The 21,104-nt window shown below is 34.1% G+C and overlaps 2 protein-coding genes across 4 annotated transcripts; one reads left to right on the top strand and one right to left on the bottom strand.

Moving 5' to 3' along the window:
• The first annotated feature begins 1,979 nt into the window (after positions 1 to 1,979).
• On the top strand, positions 1,980 to 7,726 carry LOC134251194 (profilin-4-like). 3 transcript variants are annotated; one of them, XM_062733577.1, is made up of 5 exons: positions 1,980 to 2,002; positions 5,455 to 5,583; positions 5,881 to 6,015; positions 7,289 to 7,394; positions 7,595 to 7,726. In XM_062733577.1, exons 2-5 carry the CDS (start codon positions 5,467 to 5,469, stop codon positions 7,621 to 7,623), a joined length of 387 nt encoding a protein of 128 aa, XP_062589561.1. In that variant the 5' UTR covers positions 1,980 to 2,002; positions 5,455 to 5,466; the 3' UTR covers positions 7,624 to 7,726. The 3 variants fall into 3 exon arrangements, with proteins under 3 accessions (XP_062589561.1, XP_062589562.1, XP_062589560.1); XM_062733578.1 differs by lacking the exon at positions 1,980 to 2,002 and adding an exon at positions 2,027 to 2,045; XM_062733576.1 differs by lacking the exon at positions 1,980 to 2,002 and adding an exon at positions 4,308 to 4,929.
• Positions 7,727 to 9,111: 1,385 nt separating this feature from the next.
• Positions 9,112 to 12,651, bottom strand: LOC134251191 (chloride intracellular channel Clic-like). Its single transcript, XM_062733573.1, has 4 exons — positions 12,470 to 12,651; positions 11,420 to 11,767; positions 11,105 to 11,281; positions 9,112 to 10,752 (listed from the first exon to the last, which is right to left on the bottom strand). Exons 1-4 carry the CDS (start codon positions 12,545 to 12,547, stop codon positions 10,477 to 10,479), a joined length of 879 nt encoding a protein of 292 aa, XP_062589557.1. The 5' UTR covers positions 12,548 to 12,651; the 3' UTR covers positions 9,112 to 10,476.
• Positions 12,652 to 21,104: the final 8,453 nt, after the last annotated feature.

Genomic DNA, 21,104 nt, shown 5'->3' with positions numbered 1-21,104 from the left:
GAATACTGAATATATATCACTTGAACTTATATGGTATGATACATGTAATAAGGTTATGTTGCAACCATACACATTTAATTTAGATTCAAGATTATTAGAAATGTTCAAATTATGGCCAGCCAGGGATAGGATGGGAACACTGATTTGAAAATTACAAGGGGTATGAAGTGAGCATTGTGGTAGATGGGCCTCTTGGAAGTGCTTAAAATTTATTTCTAAGTAATAACAATAGTGATCCAGATCAATTATTGGAACAGATTCATTGTAAAGTTTATAGAAGCTCTTTGGTGATCAGACTTGCATGTATGCATCTAAGGATGCACACTACCAAACATATTTTTGTATGATGAAGATACATGTAGTCAACAGATGAAAGGTTTTGGAGCAGGTCCACTCCAAAAAAACCCTAAGCCCATTTTTGACCAAAGCTGCATAGATTCTTGATTCTTAACTACCGGTAACTTTAATTAAGCTGTACCTAAATGCATGATGCAAGTAGAGAAGCAAATTAACAGACATGCTTTGGATGCTGGATCTGTCCTATTCTTTTGGGTTGAAAGATCAAACTGACGTTTTTGGAGCAGGTTCATTCTTATGTAACTTTAAAACCTATGTGACCATTGGACTTGCATGGATGGAGTGTGCAGGGATGCACACCACCTGACTTGTTTCTAAAGTTAGATCTGACCCATATTTAATTAAATAATGAGCAGATAAAGTTTTATGAGCAAGTCCATTCCCAAATAAGTCCCGGTACAATCAAATCTCATTATCAGTCCTAACATATTAAGACTGAGAAAAAAAAATCAAAGATTTGAAATATTCAGAGTATAAAATAATGGTTTGGGGCTTCCAAATTATTTGACATATCTAGAGTATTTGAGATACTGAAGTTGGAGATATTCAGGTTCAACTGTATTAAAGGCACTCTGGTGACTACACTTGCATTGATGTAGCTGCAGATCTGTAGCTCTCCGGAAAAAAAATATTGATGGACCGGAGAGCTACAGAGCCACCCATTGAAATAGTAGTAACTAGCTAGTTACTATTATTCTTGATTAATTCTTCCAAATTCTTATCTCAACTGCAAAAATTGGAAGATTTCAAAGATTTCCTCTCTCCTCTATCATTGAGTTCTCTCATAGTTGACATTTGAACGAAGCATATTGGACCGAATTATCTTTGAAACCAAAATGGCAGTATAAATAAGCAAAATGTTCGATGATTGCAATATCAGGGCCAGGAGGACAATTAACAATAATTATGAGGAATGTTTTGTTGTGGAAAGAGTCAAAGAATATGTTAGGAACACACGGTTAGTAATAATTTGAGATTACAGTTTTAAAAACATGGAGAAATAAATCGAGAACCGAGTGCATTTTTTTGTGCGCAATAAATATACAGTTTTTTTCAATGGGTGGCTCTCCGGTCTATCAATATTTTTTTTTTCGGAGAGCTACAGATCTGCAGCTAGCATTGATGATACAGTACTTATTGCAAGCTATAAGACTAGCCTTAGATTGATAGATCTGACCTATTTTTGCTTTGGATTCTGGATATGATCTACATTTTCTGGATAATTGATCAGATTGAAGTTTCATTACCAGATTACTATGAGCCTAAATTATAAGCTAACCAGAAGCATGGGAGATGCATCTAGGGATGAACACCACTATAAACTTGCTTCATGTATAAAATTTAAATGCTAACATTTTTCAGCTGATTCAACTAAAAAAAAGTTTTTGGAGTGATTAAATCATTTCAAAGTACTTGAAACTAAAAATTCTACCCAGACCAAAATTGCATAATTGTTGCATCTGTGGATGCAGTGTACTCTAATGGAATACTGTAGATATGCATTTTGAATAATTGAAATTTAGAGCAGACTTCCTCATATACTGTTTAGATAATCATGAATTAGTGCATATGGAGCCAGGCTTCTTTATGCATTTGTGTTTATTTTATAATAGTATATACTTGAATTAGCTGAAAGGAAGTACATGTAGTGGAAAGTGCTATAAATATGATCATTGCTGCTAAATTAAGTATAATGTAAAAATAAAAATATGTTATTTGGTTAAGCTTTTCTTTCTTAATATATAAAAACATATTTTGAGGTGAGCTGTGTTGTTTGATTGCTTATCTTTGGAACAGTATTTTCAGTCAAGGTTCTTTTTAATCAGTTGCACCCCAATCAAGATCAGTATATTAAATTGTTAGTGGATTTAGTTGATGCAAAAAAAATGTTAAACTTGCATACTAGTACTAGTTTATTGTCCCCGGCTTTCACAGAAAGTGAAGGATATTAATTTTGGTCTGTCCATACTTCCATCTATTAGTATCACCTTCATTTCAAGAATTTTGCAATGAAAATTTACACAACTCCCTGTAGGTCAATTAAGGAAGACCCCTATTGATTTTGAGGTCAAAAGATCAAGGTAAATTCTGCCTGTTTTTAAACTTGAATTTCAGCATGATATTTTGAGGTTAAAAGATCAAAGGTCAAGGTCATAAATGCATATATTCTGTTTGTGATCGAAACTTTCATTTCTAAGCAATATTTCAATAAACGTTTGAGATTTTTTGCAATAAAATTTTATACCATAACTCCCTACCGTCCCACTCACTCCTCTAAAGTGAAGCCCCTCCCAGCCACCCTTATGCTCTAGATCTGCACAAGCTCTTCTTTTTTCTGAAGGGGGGGGGGGACACAGATTTTCTAAATCTGTGTGTTTACTCTATCATGGCTTGCATATTGTTGTTTGAAAATTCTTTGTACAACTTTCATGTCATCTGGAAATAATACTGTAAACCAACTTTTATTCACGACGACTTTATTTCGCGATTTACTGGGGGTAAACTACTTCACAACGATTAATTTTCGCGAGCAGGTCTTTTTGGATCTGTTTTTAATAGTCCCAGAGGCTTTAAGGACCGCTTCGCGGCAAGAAATATTCGCGATGACGAGGCTTTTGCGAACTTCGCGAATATTTCTCGCACACGAATAAAAGTTGGTTTACAGTAACTGAAATGTTGCAGTGGTAAGAGCATCTGCTCCAGAGTCACGAGGTAAGGAGTTGATTCCTATGTCACAGGTTCGAATCCCACTGTGGGACATAGAGACAGGTCCTTTGGATGAGACCATGTAAACTGAAGTCCCGATTCGCAGTAGGTGCTGGCTTGAAAAAGATCCCTCCCTGCTCAATGGCTCTGAATGCCGAGCATAGGACAAAACTTGTAACTTTCCAATGGCAAGTGTTGGCGTCTCCATATGAGTGTAAAATTCTTGAGAGGGATGTTAAACAACAAACAAACAAAATAATGACTGAAATAGTTGGTATACTGTAGATTCCTAAATATACGTGAGGAACTAATTATCATGTGATTTTGCAAGAAGCACCACTCACATAATAAAATCATCCCCTTTTATATGCTGAAATCAATGTTAATTTAAAATCTCTTGATCAACCATCCACTCGCGAATTATTGTTCTCACGATTTGATGTTAAAGATCCATTTTGCGATAATAACTACTCTTGAAAAATAAAGAATCTTAATTAGTAATGTTTAACAAAAATCATTTTGGGCTGGATGTGAAAAAATTTAAAGGTTTATATAATACAGTCAATGGTATGATATTGGATTTAAAGAATATAACCATGAGTTAGATTTTTAATTGGAGGCTTTCATAAAATACAGGATTGAAATTACAAAGTATTTAGAAATATAAATTAAAGTTTTAAAAATGAATGCCTCAAAGACCCTTTAAAATATGACTTTACCAATTCTTTCAGTATTTTGTTGCTTTAATTTGATTTGTTTTGGTCATTGAAAATTTTTATTGGTCTATTTTTCTTCTTTCACTATCATTTTTATCTTCTTTGCAGTTCTGATTAGATGATTCTCAACCTGTGATCCCACTTTTACCTGTTAATCATACTTAATGATATTTTTTCTTTCATCTATTATCTCTTTCAACTTTACAATCATATTTTGTTCATGTTCAAAGCTTAAATTCTTCACAGAATCTGTAAATTTTCATATACAATTGTAATTATTTTCTCCATACCTTTAGTGGGAAGGAAATCCATCACAATTCTTTTCTCATACACAATGGATTATCCTCGGAGTTATTTCCCCTGATCCTATTATCATCTCTTTAAATTGCTGTGCAAGTTTTTTCTTAGTCAAAGCTAATAAAGTCCTAAAAAGGAACAACTCGTTTATTTAGCCTGTTTTTCAATCCAACTTTTTATAATGAAAATATATTTAAAGTCTACTCAACAATGTTATCAAACTTTCCCTTGGTCATTTAAATAAACATTTATCACCAAAATGTCATTTTCTCCAATGGGTACTCAGAGTTCCTTTTCACCCAAAAGCTGTAAAATATCCTTAGCTTACCAACAAATCTATAAAAGTCTGCACTTGGGGTGTGAGTTAGTTCAATTTATTTTTTTTTCTTTTGAGATTTTTACATCACTTTATATGGGCAAACATTCAGTGGTTTCTATGCATCAGCACATTGCCCTGTTCATTTCAACCCTCCACTCTATAACAGAGAAACGCTTCAAAAGACCGTAACAATCAATTCGCTGGATTTATTTATCTTTGAGCCTTGTTAAAATGAATACACAATGAAAAAATTAAGTAATTGATAGCAATAGTTTAAAAGACGTTGGATGCTTTTGGTTGTTGCTCATGCCATTGTCAATTTAAAATTAAAAAGACGACTGGTTACTTAAACTTACTGGGTGTGTAGAAAAGACAAAGTTTGATCAAAGGAAGTGTGAAGGGGAACAGTGATTTCGTTAGCGAGGAATTGTCTGGTTCAGTGTTTGTCTTTCTGTCTGTGACAAGTGACAGTTGTTCGTGATGGATTTGGATGACCTAGGGAGCACAAAAGTCGGATCCGATATGGACGTGGTGGTAATATACGCCGGATTTTGTCGAAATGAAATTTAATGCTGATTGTGCTTATATAATTCCACCTTAAATCCTAGCTGTCTTGGGTTGTCATTTTTTGTTTTTGATGATAATCTTAAGGTTAGTCTGTTTATTCTGTCTGTCCAAACACTAATGGGTAAAATATTAAGGTGACACTTGCTTTTAGTTTATTATTGAACATCCCTATCTTCTGTCTTTTTCAGGTTACTGTAGACATACTTTGTTCCACAGGGTAATAATTCCTTGGAATCTCAATTTCTGTTTAATCCGCTGGTAGAAAATTACGCGAATTTTCTAGATTCTCACTTTATGCCTTACATTTATATTAAGTGCACTCGGACCACGTTCATAGCGTAAATTAATACCACATGGAAAAAAGTACTTCTACAGTAATTAAAAAATCTACTGCAATTGTATATTTATCTGATATACCGTAAGCAAATATTGTTGATTTAGAGGTCATATTATTAAATGATACATGAACCTACATAATTATTTTTTACACAGGACGCGGTGAAGATGAACCAGTTGCAGAATTTGTTACACGATTCTTTGATAGCGACAGACCACGTCCATCACTGTGCCATCATACGACGGAAGGACTGCAATGTCAGAGCAAGCTCTGTAGGATTTAATGTAAGTTAAAGTATAAACATATCACATGGAGCACCAGGTATATTTGTCATAAGCCACTCAGTGGTTTTCAAGCTTTGTTCATCGTTCACTTTCTGGTAATGAAGAAATCTCGTATTTAATGTTGCTTAGAATTTGTGTCTTTACTTTTGAGGCCTAATCGGTCAGAAGACAACCTCTTGCTGAATGAGAGATTATAAATTTTCAGATATCAAATTATAAAAAGCTCTTGTCAGACGCTTGAAAAAAAGTTATTCAAAGCATGAACACCTTTAAATCAAACCAATTTCTTTTCTCTAGCTCCACCATGACCAGGTGCAGATGTTACTAGATGCCTTTAAAAACCCTCCACAGACCCGGGAAGAAGGTCTTTATTTTGATGACCAGCAATACAAATGTGTTCGTGCTGACAAAAACTCCATATATGGAAAATGTGTAAGTTACTGTGTCACTCCAGAGAGAAACTGAAATTTGCTTGTATTGGAATAACGTTCAACATAAGTTTACATGTGAAGTGGCTAAGGCCATGGGTGTTGGCTTGGATAGCTCAGTTGGTAGAGCACTAGATTATTGATGCGGGGGTCAAAGGTTTGATTCCCATTCCATCCATACATTTTCTCCTTTCGAAATTCATGAAATATATGGAAATAACAAACAGCATTCAAGCTCAAAAATCCATTCAAACAATACAAATCAGGAGCAGAGCAAACATGGACCCCTAAAATATCAGAGGTGGGATCAGGTGCCATGGAGGAGTGAACACCACCCCTGGACTTCCAGGGCCCTGCTTCATGTAATGGCACATAAAAACAGTTGTCTTTTCACGGGCGATTTTAAGAGGGAGGAATGCAGTGGTTTGGGCAGTTGATACAGCCTGGGTAACTCAGTTGGTAGAGCACCTGACTATTGTTATACAGTGGTCCCTGATTTCACTGTGATTCCCAGTCCGGCGTTACATTTTCTCTTTTACTGTTATGCTTCTCCTTTATTATTATGTATATTCATAAATATTTACTTCCACTGAATATTTTTCCTTATTTCTTCTGAAAACTTGATTGTCAATTTGTCTGAAACAATTTGTGGAGCCATCTGTGTGATAGATTTTTCAAAGGTCAATTTTTTCATTGTTCTTCCTTTAATAGACTAGTAATGTATGGATTAAAAATTGATTCTTTTGTATTCTTCCACTCTCCTTATCTGAATAATCTATATAGATATAGACAGTAAAATGCTTTCTTTGTTTATATAAGGGGATGAACAGTTGCAATCATTGCAGAAAAAAAAACTGTTGCAACCATTCAACCACATAAAACAAAGACAGCAATCACAGTATATCTTATTGTTTAAATAACTTCATCCTCAGGCCATGTAAATTGTATATGTAAAAAGCTCTATGTAAATGAATATGTAATACTGAAATCAATTTCATTTTCCTTATAGCCATTAAAAGCACTGAACTTGACCCAAAAAAATTATTGCAGTATAGAAACTAGTTTTAGTTTCTTAAATTATTGGGAACGAAATTTTTTTCAGAAAGTTCTCAAAAAATATCTGTTGTTTTGGACAGCAAACTGATTTGAGTTAAATAATCACTGTATAGGAAAATGACATTGTCAGCCAAGGAACAGTTGAGGTTTTTAGTGGTATAAATGGTCCGAGTTTAACCCTGAACTACATGCATTATATTAAATGATGATTGATATTTCAGGATAAGCGAGGATTAATCCTTGTGAAGACACAGTCTATGTTAATAGTAGCCACATACACAGAAAACATGTTCCCCAGTGTTTGTGTGGAAGCAGTAGAAAAACTAGGTAACATTCTCAAGTTTTCATACATTTCTTCATTTAGTAAACAGATTTCAGAATCATTGACATATATTTTGAATTACAGAACCTATTTGTTTTTATGTTCTTAAAAAGTTTTCAAAAATTGTTTGATATTTCCATTCAAACGGACCTGATATTGAGTTATCTCCCTTATCATGCTGATACTGAATTCAATTCTTTTTCAGCGGACTATTTCAAAGAAAAAGGAAAATAGCCTCTTCATCCAACATATATGCACTCATGTTATACTGTGATATCAAAATGATGGACATGTTTACAATTTACATTTATATTTACACTTTTTTCTTATCAATTTATATTTTCTGTTGTGTATGCGATTTATCATCATTAAAGATTGCATTTAAGTCAAAAAAAAAGTTTGCAATTATTTCTTAAAATTACAATTGGGCATCTACCACATATGCAGTAAAATCTGTCTCTTACATATTGAAAGCCAGAAAACAGATATCCAAAGATTCAAGATATCCAAGGTATAACGTGGCAGGCACTGCCGTATCACTTTGCCATATTTTATCCAAATATCATGTACCAGGAATAGGTATAGCAAACTTTTCAAGAAGTTGCAGATTTTTTAATTTAAAATGCTACCATGTATTAAAATTCAGCAAATATTGTCAAATCTACAAAATGCAAGGTTTTTATACTAATTCAGCATTACCAAGAAAACGAAAGTTATCCAACTCTTGACCAGTAGATTTGGAAATGATGATTTGTTCTTCCAAAAAAAAAATAATTAAAAATTCAGCCCATTTTCTAAATAAACTGTCAGGTACATCTCAAGTAAGATAAGTTTAATTGTTGGTATAACATCAGTATGTAGGAAATCACAATACACTCAAATCAATTATGTAACCAACACTTCAAATGCAGGATTTCTCACATTTCTAGATAACATTATACTCATATATACAATTTCATACCACTTGTTATAAAAGCAATTTTCACTCTAACTTCCAGATGGTTCTGGACATAGATATTTTTTTATTTATCAGACAATAAGGACCTGAACATGATAAACAACAGGAACTCAAAGTATCCAGAATTAAATTTTGCCATAATCCCTCAAGGTCATGATCAACAAGGGAACTAAAAAGAAGGCAATTGAAAATGAACACCACTACTTTGAGAGAGGAGATAAAATTTCATGGCACAGCATGGGACTGCTTCCAGTTTCTAGAAGTGGTATAAAAGCTCTCTAACAGCAATTAAAACTCCTCTAAAGCTGAATAATAGCAAGAGATCTATTTAAAAGTTTTGGTAGCTTCCTAAATTAATATTTACATTTCCAATGTCTTTGTCCGAGATAAAATTACCAAATGTAAATGTACCCAGTACTTTATTTCCCCATCAATGTATTGGCGCGGTTCAAAAAAAAAACACGTGCAGGGCGCAGGACAAACAGCTAGACAGAAGCAAGGTTTGGAGCACGTGGATTGGCGGAATCAAAGCATGTAAATATAAGGAATAACTGTCAGATTTTTCAATTTCATGAAGATGATCAATCGTTTGGCTTGCGTGATAATTTTATGCATTAACGCCGAAGGCGTTTATGCAAGTTATCATGCAAGCCAATCGATTGATCACTTCATGAAATCGAAAAAAAAAGACAGTTACTCCTTAAGTAAATCTTAACACTTTTGAATCCTTCACTCTCAGTGTGCAAGGAAAACATAACATATGAATCTGTATAATACATTTATTATAACCTTGTATACATGTATTAACAATATGTACGAAGCACACAAAATCATTTACAATAGTCATACAATTTTTTGCTGATTAATTTATTAATTTCAGTTCAGCAGACTAGAACTTGTTCTTAACTAAAACGATTTTGGCTTCAATCAAGGACAAAATCTGCAACCTCGAAACAATGCGTCCTACAGATTCTGTTCTTGCAATCAGCCCAAAATCCTGTCTTGATGCTGAACATTTTTAATTAAAGATTCATCATTTTACAAAATCATAGTCATACAATCATTGTTGAATTAGTCACCTTTAAATGGATATGATTGAATTCATTTAAAAAATAATTACTGTAAGTGTACAAGTTGATTAAATAACTAAATACATCAACCTTTACAAAAAGTCTATGGCAAGTTTGCAAGAGTTTATACAATTTTTGTGACAAAAATGGAAAAAAATTATACCATAGTAATAACATTATGAATAATAGTTTGCGATATCAATCCTAGCATTTTATATAAGAGGTATACATAAATCTTTGGTGACACAGCTCTGTGCTATAAATCAACGAAAAGGCACAATGATTGGATATGTTTCAAATTTGACTAAATTGTTTACTTCATAAAAAATATTCTAGGTTAACATGATTTATATCACAAGTAAGAGGTTATAAGAATAGAAACAAGTCATTAAATGTCTTAATTATGATAGATTATTAGCTTTACAGGATATTTTTTTAAAAAAAATGACCAGAAGTTGACAAAGACAAGCAAAATAAACAAACAACGTTGCAGAGTAAATAGTAATAACATAGCTGACAAACTTAACAGAATATTCATAACTGCCTTGCATTGACCACCCAACAAATTTCTATATAAAAATATACAATTCACTATGCAGGAAAGTGTCCCATTAAAAATAATAAAATCATTTTTACAGCATACAACTTTCTTTTTTTTTTTGCTTAAATAAGAGCAAACAAATTCAACCTGTGATACAAAAATACACAATCATGATGCATAAATGTGAATTTATAGCAAAAATACACAATCATGATGCATACATGTGAATTTAGAGCAAATATAAATAAAATTCTTTTTTTCTCTTCTTTAACACAACACAATTACTTTTAAATGTGCCACGTAATCCCCAGGAATGGCTTTACATGCAAAAGCTTCCTGATTGGTCAGTTACATTTTTTTTGTTGTTTTGCATCATATATATAAGGGAATGTCCCAAACATCTAGCACTTTACCTGTCACCATCTCCAACTTGCATACGGCTAGAAGTTTGAAACCATCCGTAATAATTAATGCACCATGCAGATATACATGTTCTATATCACATAAGGAGTGTCCCTTTATTCCCCTCCGTCGTCCATTCCATTAGATCCCTCCCCCTCACCGCCCCCGTTGACCGTTGTTGTGGGGACACGTTTTGGGACAGTCATTGTATATGTCTGTTTCTGTAATGTGGGTCGTCCCTTGATGCCTTTCCCTGCGGCTCTCATCTCGTAATGTTTGACGATGTCCTGATCTGAGGGGAGAGTGGCACTGAATGCTGTGGTCTGGTATCCACGCTCCAGGTAATCCCAAATGGCTGTCAACTCCTCAGGGATTTTAAAGTCCCGGTATTGCTGTGGAGCAAAAAATAAATTCTGTCTAAGTAAATGCACTTTACTTTTCTTGTAAAAAATGGAAATAACTATCACTATTTTACTTTCAGTATTTTCTGTGCAAATACACTGGGTGAAACATCCAAATTCAATAGGATACTGAACATCAACATGCCATTTTAGTAACATGTTGACTAGTAAATTTCTAATTGCAAATTTTTTCAGCTTAAATAAGAGATGACACACACTTCCCAGTTAATGTAGAAAACAAGGAATTACATTCAATTTTTAAATCCACTTTTACCTACTTCCAGATGTAATATTTTAGAAATCATCAACACTGTTGTGCTGGTGTATTCACAAATAAACTAACCTCTCCAGCCATCCTTATGTGCTGTAGTTTTGGCAGTAAAACGCAGTCAGCATAAGCCAGTGTTGATCCTGTTAAGAATGGGGTCTCATTCATCTCCAAATGGCTATTCAAATTCCTTAGGTCGTGCAGTAACTTCTTTCCATCAGAACTAGGGTTTTGTAAGAATAAGTTGAAATTCTGGCAAAAGGAAAAGAAAACTATTAAATGTGTATATGGTATTATAGTTTGTTTTTTTCTTCAAATAAATAAAATTCCAGAATACCAACTTTTCCACTGTTTAACTCTGAACAGGAAAAGTATTCATTTGCTTCCTACCTTATATAAATCCTCGAATATTTTCAGACTAGCAATGTTGGCCTGTTGTGTTCGCTTCAGTTTAGGGCAGTTAAAATTTATACTCTCAAAGAATTTTTCCACATCATCGTAATTGTCATATACTATGCCAGTTATATCCTGACCATTGACGTTCTGCCCACTTGTTCCAATCACTACTGGGAATATTTTGCTTTGGACCTTGTCTTTGAAAGTCTGAGGTGGGTTATTTGCCTGAACTGTGAAAACTTTAAAGCTTGCATTCTTCTGTTCAGCTAGGAGATAGGCAATCATGAACCACTGCTGGCAGATCGGACAAGATCCTTTCATTTCTCCATCAATGCTTGAAGCCTGTGTGAAAAGAAAAAGGATGATGTGAAATCTCATGACACCCAACAAAAAAAATGCAGTTGATCCCATTAAAATATGAAGATTATTGCACAAATTATCGTAAAACATGTATAAATTTGTGTATGAAACTTTGGGGTTTTTAATTGTTTTTTTTTAAATCAAATTTATATAAGGTTTAAGTAGTAAGAATTCAATAATAACATTACAGACATGTACTGTGCAGTGTAAGTTTTTGCAGTATAAAAATATTTTAACAATCACAACACAGGCTGATCAGTGTAATTTGTTGATTTACCAACTAGCTGTTTGCTCAATTTAATACCCTTAACCTATTTACACATATACACCCCTGTATTGCTACTAAAACAATACATTTTCAGGGTGTAAAATAATTAATTAAAGCAAAACAGCCAAATTTTGATTAAAATGGCCACATGTGTTTCAACAAAGGGAGTTAAATCTTTAAGTCCTGATTAAAAAACAAATACGTTTTATGATCTCCATATTCAATATTCAGCTTGTTCAATGTAGATAAATTTATACTAATTTCACCTGCACCCTTTCAAAAGTTCGTTTTTAGCGATTCAAATGCAGAACATTAAAGTTGCCCAACTGACGCCGTCAACAAAATGAATAAATTGGGCGCACAGCCGAAAATGCGAAATGAAAGGGCAATTGTTTCGTGCAAAAACATCAACAAACCTTAATGTAGAGTTCAAATTTGGGTTTTGTGTCCTCCTCAGCATCTTCGGGCTCATAGAAAGGTTTCTCGTCACTCATTTTGACGATTTTTTGCTGAAATTCACAGAGAAAAATTCAACAATTTGTCCTCCCTATGACGAACTGCCTCGCCCAGAATTTTCACCGATTAACCGTACGCATGCGCATGGCGTTTAGTCACGTGTTCTTGTTTATAAGTGGGATTTTACAAACAGAAATAAACTCTATTCTTTTGTCGATTTTTTTAATTTATAAAACCATGCATTCTCATTCACTAGATACTGACGATGAAATTTCTACTCGTTTTTGCTTCCGTTTTATTTCCTTCATTGCATTCATATACATTTTGTTGATCTTGGACGACATAAATACATATATAGAAATTAAAAGATAATTTTGAGCTCAAAGACTTGGCCTTATAGCTTAAGTCCAAAATGAAATTATTTAATTATTTGCCGGAGGTACTTGGGTTAATAAAATAGTTTGTCAAAGCTCATGTTACAAGTAATTTCAACGTCACAGACATCGATGCGTCACAATGTTCATGACGTCACGATGTTGGTTATATTATGACATCATAATATTTGAACGTCACAATGTACAGAACTACGTCATAATAAATATACGTCACAATTCTCATACACGTTTTCGTTTCCAACGAAAGAAGACCTTGATGGTGCTGCTGTTGAGAATAGTTGTTATATACACTTATTTTCATGGAAAGATCAAAGGTATGGTTAAGGATTTCTTTTAAAAAGCAAATATATAGTGCTAATGCAAATCTATAGTGCTAATTTATTTGCCATAATAGCCGACGACATCTTGTACAACAACGCACACAGAGACATGCAGTACTGCACTGAAAATGGAAACATTGGGAGAGGGGACGTTTGCGTTGCTTACAAATTATTGTGAAGTGTTACATGTACAACAACTATATCAGCACATTAAACACCACTGAATTAAATTTTAAACTGTAGGGGTAAATTCTTAATAGAGAATTCCTCTCTATAAGGGAATGAAATGACTGTTTCACCATAAAGTGCTACTGAGCCCAACTTTTGTAATTTTTGGACGAATCCATACCGAGAACGAATCACTCACTGAGAAGAAATACTGCATATAAGAGACGGAAGGATCCTTTCTTTTGGAACACGATCTAGATGGAATATTTCATTATTTGTTTCGGAAAAAAAGTTTTTCGAGCATTGCCACTCTCTACTTATCACAGAATATCTAAAGCTGCAAGACTTTGCAACTGCCCTTACAAAAACAATTCCAGAAAAACTTTCTGTCGCAGTTCAAAAATCCAAGACACTACCGGTATACATAGACTACATGCATGCTACTGCAGGGGAATTCTTGAAGAGACGGTTGCTTATAGGTCATATACTTATATTCCACATTGCAAACAAGATACATATGTTGGGTATACCATTTAGTGCATATAACCATGCCTGGTTTGATATTTTTCGAATTGGTATAAATTAAAATGTAACCGCTCCCATGACTTGCCAGTGTTTTTTAGTCACTTTTAAGGCATAATTAGTTTGCACAATTAATTAAAGGTATTGTTTTGAATATATTTTATAGCATAATTCATGCAAAGGGATTGGTAATATAAAGTTCTTGCAACTTAGAAAAACTGTTCCCTGTGATATATCCAATAATAACACTGATATCGAACGAATTATTTCAATGCAAAATGCTATTTTGAATTAAAGGTATATTATCATACTGCACATACACTTTATATCCCTATAGAGAAAAAAATCAAAGCCTTTTCCTTTAATAAGCATTGAACTGGACAAAAACCTTCCCTCTTTGCTATATTTATCGGACTATAAATCAAACGCATATTATGTAATACGTCTGTCTGCATTTATATTTTTTTTAAGTTAAAGAAATGAACGAAACATTTAAATATCTTCTGGTGATATAGGTTTTCGGTATTTATTTTACAAAGGGTACAAAAAGGTTGATCATTGACAGTGTCTAGATATGTAGTTTTAATGACATAGATACCAGAAAATGTTTCCCTGTACATTTGTACATGTAGATGTCTATTGTCAGCTTTACGGATCACACTTGTAATCTTTACATATAAATTATTTTATACTAACAAAGAAGCATGAATATTTGGCTTTTTTATGACCCTGTAATCGAAGATTCGGGGGTTACAGTTTTTGCTTTGTACGTGTCTGTCCGTCTGTTTTACTCTTAAGGTGTTTGTTGACCATTTCACCTTGACCTTGGCCATATCTTTTGAACTTAAATGCTAGGTCTTCTGTATTTCACTTATATATTTTTAGTGATTAGACCCACCCTTGGATCATTTAGATTGCATGATCTTGCAGTTTGACTTTCTCGGTACGTTTGAAAACTTTAATCTTGCCTATAACTTCAGAACGCTTGGTGCCAGTACTTTCATATTTCACAGGTGTATTCCTTGTAAGAAGACTTACCCTTGAGTACCAACAATTGTGATCTTTTGACCTTGACCTACTTATGAAAAATTTTATCACTGGTAATTTGTGTCGTATGGCGTTATGGTGTTAGGACTATCATATTTCACATTTTTATTCCTTGTGAAAAGAGCTTTCCTTCAGTTTCATTATAATTTTGCCTCTGACCTTGAGATTGAGCTTGACGTTCTTAAAAAAAAAAAAAAAAAACTTTGACATTAATTGGTCATAACTTTTGAATTGATGGTGTTAGGGCTGTCATATTTCACAACTGCATTCCTTGTGACATATATAACTTTGAATACCAAAATTTTGTACCCTTGGACTTAGACTTGCATCTAAGAAACTTTAACCTTCATAATAAGCTGTCATACAGGGGCATCAGTGTTTCGCGAAGCCAACTTGATTGATTTTTTTTTTGTCTAAAAAAGTACAATCAGCATGTAGAAATGTGTGTTCTCCTGACTACTTATCAAGCGAAACTAAAATATAGGATACACTACTACATGTACGTACATCTGAAAATAAGGGGTTGTCTTAAAAATTGCACTGAGTTTACACTGATAAACCTATTTAAATTCTTATTCCAGAAATAGTTCCAAACATATCATTTTGACCAAAAGTAAAAACGATACCGAGAAATTCTTTTTTGTCACGTCACAGATTGAGAAACACCCGGTATATATATTCTCAGTAGGAGATTTCCAAGTTCAGTCATGTTAGCGGCCCTAACCTACACATCATTTAGGTCATTGGAATGCCCTCGGTAAAAGGTGTATGGAGGTTTGTGAATGGAGACGAGGTTATCTACGGAAGGTAGATAATCATTAAATATTGACACATCCCTCTAACTATTCTAGGGTCGCCGACATACCTATCATTACTACCTGGCGATTTACCAGATATAAGTAACTTCTCTAAAGATTTAAATGGCATCAACTTAACAATTTGTTAGAATGTCTTCTCAAAAACTTACAGAATATTCTAACACTTCTTTGAAGTGTCATTGCATGTTATTCAAGCCAAAGGCACACACTGAAAAGAAAATTTACTTCGATATGTATATTTGCTGCATTCCAATTAGATAGTTTACCTCAACAAGTGCGATTTTTTTTAGATTAATGTCCAATGAATTTCGTTTTGCACTAATTAGAATTACCTCTTTTTTTTTTTAAATCTCTCTCTTTTAATTTGATTCACAAATATGTAATTATCATAAATATATATTCAAATTCAATACCACGTAAGGTTGCCCGATATTTCCAGCAAAGTGATGGGGGAATGGTTAATTGAATTAGATCACAGGCACTTGAACATTATTTTTCTTATAAAAAATATACCCTACCCAATCAAACATAATTGTGATTGATAAGGCATGGGATATATGTATTTTTTTAATGTAAGAAAAATAAATAAGTTCAGGTGCCTGTGAATTATATACTCTTATACCTTAAATGATAGTCAATTTCATTGATTTATCTTTCAATGATATAGAAAACAAAGTACACTTCTTTTTATGAGGTAGCTCAATTGTGGTTTCCTTTTGATTCGTCCCTGGAAATAGATCCTATCCCTGTGAACCATAATTTTGCCACCCACCCCGTCCCCACACTGTAAAAGTCTTTCCAAACTATCCTTTGAAATAGTATGTTTTTTACTTCAAGTTTATAAATAAGTTTTAACAAAACAAGCAAGCGTTCATACAATCTATTCATCCACCACATATTTAAGTATGCATTTCCTTGCATTTGAATAATGTTTACTATATGTCCAGTAGATAAAAAAATTCAGCTTAAAACAGTGATCTTTTCCTGGAGAATTTCGACCCTTTTATGCAGGAATTAAGACATCGTCTCTGCATTACAAAGCTGGGCTTCATAAGATTCACAACATAAAAACAAGACCATTCTGGTATCCTGAAGGTGCTGTGGTATACTGATGTATCTGTTAATCTCTTAAAAATACCATCTTTGAGTTACATTTGTTGGTAAGATGATTAGAGCAATGTCGACCAAAATGAAGATTCGCCGAGGTTATACATCTCGTCATCTCGACATCAAGATAATGAACAGTATTCAAACTAAAAAGTCCATTAAACGGGTGGTTTAAGCAGAGCAAACACGGACATCCAAAACATCAGAGGTGGGATCAGGTACCATGAAGGAGTAAGCATCCCCTGCCGACCGATCACTCCGTGTTCCTTGTCACTCCTTGTTCTGATCGGGAATGAAGAATTTAACATCTTAGCCTTAAACGTTGACTCAACGTGATTCGAAACAAGTACATTTATTTGCGGTGAATTATTAAATATATATGTTAAAAGGTAATTATAAAGCTAGCTGCAACAGACGTTCTAAGTTCGACCCTATCCTATACCATATTAATTAATCGTTATGTACTTTCCGAATAGTTTCTGCATTCGTGCAATTTAGAATTAATTTCCGTTTCAGTTTGGAATCGAGTGGAACCAATGACCGTTCACATGTACCGCTATTCCTAACCCAGTAGAAACTAATCACGATACATGTACACGAATTGTCTGTTCTCCGAGTTTCAGACTACGATGTTCTACCATACTCTTGTCCGTGTCCTGAATTGTCCTATTTCATTCGAGGGATAAACATTTTAAAAACAATGGTGGGTGAAAACAATCCTCAGTTTTAACGATTCAGTTATACTAATTATCATCAAATTCAAGTTACAGGCACAACATGCTTTAGAACATGCTTTGCAAAAATTTAACATTGGTTTGCATCCAGAATCAAGACGCGGCTGCCTCTAAGGAAAGACTGTTGTAATATGCGTGTGTGTGTGGTGGGGTGGGGGTTACTATTTTCCAATCCTTCTGCACTCGATTTTATGAAAAAAGATCATAATGGATGGAACCACTGCATGACTGGATATTAAGAATTACATGTAGTAGATAGCAACGTCTGACGTTTATTTTTAACATCTGTTTGTGGTTCTCAGTACAATTTTTATGCTTGTAGCATTCCTTATAGAACATCTTAAGTGAAAATAGTACACAAACCACATTCAGTATGTGTGACTTTTAGTGCAATGAACGATATTCTAATTAATAATGTCACGTGAAAATTCATAAAATAAAAGGAAGACAGCGCAAATCATAAAGTTAGCCTGGAGACAGATTGTCAAAGAGAGAGGTCAATATGTTATGTCAAAGTGACACTTTTTACTATACAACTGTGTGCTTATAGTCAAATTTTCTTGATCATCATAAGGGCATAAAAAGGCAATTGGTGTTTAAAAAACCCCAAGTGTTTTAAAAAAAACCCAAAATTGAAGCGGACCGTTCTTGAAATTTTTCCTCTGTAATTTATTCGTTGATGCACAAATGAATACGGATGCTTTAGATGAAAGAAAATTATGTTCAGGAAACGTGCATTACATTTCATGTAAAAATGTACCAGAGCTAATAGTACTCAATACATTTACCTGGACCAAGACATGGAATTTTTTCTCAGGAAGGGGGGGGGGGTGTGAAGGGATCTGTTTAATTTTAGGACCCTTGTCTCCCTAAATCTTTTCTCTGATTGGCTAGATGACATAGTGGGACTGTTGAATAAATTCTGACGTTATTGATAGATGACGAGAATGTCTTGAGAGAGCGATTAAACGACCATGAACGATGACACCGATTTATTAGGACGCGTCATACGCTCATTAAACAATGAGTGGTATGTCCTCTGTACTAACATCGCTGATTTACTATAGTAAATCCACTGTTCCAACTTGAAAGATTTAGATCCAGAAAAAATTCTGACATCCAGCAAAGTCCACGCGTCATGTGTGAAGTTTTGCATATGTATATATACTTGTCGGAATTTAGCACTTGTTCATAAATTTTGAACGCTTGGGCAACTTTGTGTGAATTTTTGCATAGAACAGGTGCCATTAGAATATAACCATTTATCAGTGGTGGATTAAGGATTTTAAAGATTTTACCACTTAACATTAGGACAAATCTTTATGTGTTCCAAGATACATCAATATAAGAAATTTATTTTAATCCATTTTAAAATCGTATATATCACTTCATTATAAGCCATTTCTCTTCGTCCGTCTCTAAATATATATGTTTACAAATAACTCCCCCCCCCATTTTGCTCGTCCAATTAATTACCATGCCCCCTCCTCTTAGTGGAATTTGTACACCCTCCCTATTTATGTAGAATAAAGCATGGGTCACTAGGAAATAGAAATAAACTTTAAATGAAGATCGTTTCCATATACCGGAAAATGTACACGAGGAATCATTCCAGTACCCCAGGAATTCCCTTATCAAATCTTTTCTGGCACAATATTCGATAAAAACTTCGAATAGGTTTCTTTGGCAAGGTGGCAATGGTTAAAAAAAACTAAAGAGGGGTGTATCAAACACAATTTGCTAAGAAACCTAGCTGAAAATTGTTTCGAGCCGCCGTAGCAAAAGATGTGTATTCGGGATGTACTCAGTAAAGAGCCGGAACTTGATACTGGCTAATTGTGTGGAATTCAAAAGTTGCCCGGGTAGATGTATGGAGGAGATAGAAGTGTGTTTTGTAAGGCCGTGAAGATTTACACGATAATCGCTCCTTATACCCTGTAGATGAAAGAGATTCGCCTAACTTAATTCATACCTCCGTAGAACACGACAGAATCTTTATGTCGAAGTCTCGGGGCTTGAAACTTACATTTACAAAATATATAAAATAATTTTTCTTTCACTAACCTAGGTTAATGACCGAAATATTTAATTTTCTTTCGGGATTTAAATTATTTCGGAAAAAAATTTAATCGTTGTGTGCTGTCTTCTGTCACATTATGGTGATGGATATTTATCAGTTCTGTTTGGTGAAAAAACTACATACATACGCATAAAATCCCCCCGAACCATTTATAGCTGACGACATTCGATTTTTATGTGGCTCATATTTTTATTGACAAGGAGAAAAGATTAATGATTCTTGACACCCTTGTCATTTCTTCGTATCCTTGAAACTCTCAGGCAAATGCGCTACTTCAGTTCAGATATATTAAATGTACTTTTTCCGCCTTTTAACAGTTTAATGCAGTTTGCTCAAGTCTATCCCCGCCCTTCTAAACAAGATGTGACTTGGCATAGAGATTAGGAAGAATACAACAGGAAACAATATGACCTATCCTGAGTATCTACTATAAGTTGTTTACTAAGCTAAGGTCTTCAGCACTACCAGATAAAATCAGCTGATCGTAGGGAGGACCTAGACCTCTACCCAGATAGCATGAGAACATTGGCCCAACGTTGGCCAAACAATGTCGGTTATGTTGGGCCAATGTTGGCAGTTTTACGTTGGCCCAATGTCTTACTGCTCATTGGCGCGCCGTTGGCCCAACATGTTGGGCCAATGTTGGTACAATAGTGTTTGTTCATTTGTCAACGTTGGTACAACGTTATTCCAACATACCAACGCCAACGCAATATTTTTTTAACGTTGGCCCAACGTTGTCATTCAAAATATAATCATGACGTTGACAAGTTGCAGCTTTTGTTGAAATGCCAACGTTGGTACAACGCTATTCCAACGTACCGATATATTTTGTAACGTTGGCCCTACATTGGACCTCAGTTCAAAATATAGTTATTACGTTGGTTCAATGTTGATACAAAGCTGATTCTTGAAATATCAATGACACAATTATTCCTCAATACAAATGTCTTACAAAATTAATTAAATTCTGTAATTTTTATTTCCCAGATTATACGACACAATTAATTTCACCATGTTTGGTCAAATACTTTTTTCCTCCTAAAATGTATCACAATATATTCTTTGCCACTTTCACTTTCATTAAAGTATTCCATGGAATGTAACTAAAAGAAGGAAGAGGTTTCAATGTTTCTCAAGTTCCACATCACTATGTCCACTACGAAATATCACTTTGATATAAGAGTCTTCTTCTAATTTTTTTGAAAGGACATATTTGCATCACTGATCACTTTTTCTGTTGTTTATCTGTTCTTAGAATGTTTCCCACACATATAAATCAGTTTCCATATACAGAAATGCCACATCAATAGTCTTTTTTTCCACCCGGCAAAACGTTAAGAATCAATTAAAATAGTATTTTCAAATGTTCATCAGCATCACACATATTTTTAAAAGAATCCT

This window comes from Saccostrea cucullata, unplaced genomic scaffold (genome assembly GCF_032062105.1).
Source record: "Saccostrea cucullata isolate Sc308-1 unplaced genomic scaffold, CSIRO_AGI_Scuc_v1 ctg1811, whole genome shotgun sequence".
Taxonomy (NCBI): Eukaryota; Metazoa; Mollusca; class Bivalvia; order Ostreida; family Ostreidae; genus Saccostrea; species Saccostrea cuccullata.
This window is presented reverse-complemented; position numbering and strand designations above follow the sequence as displayed.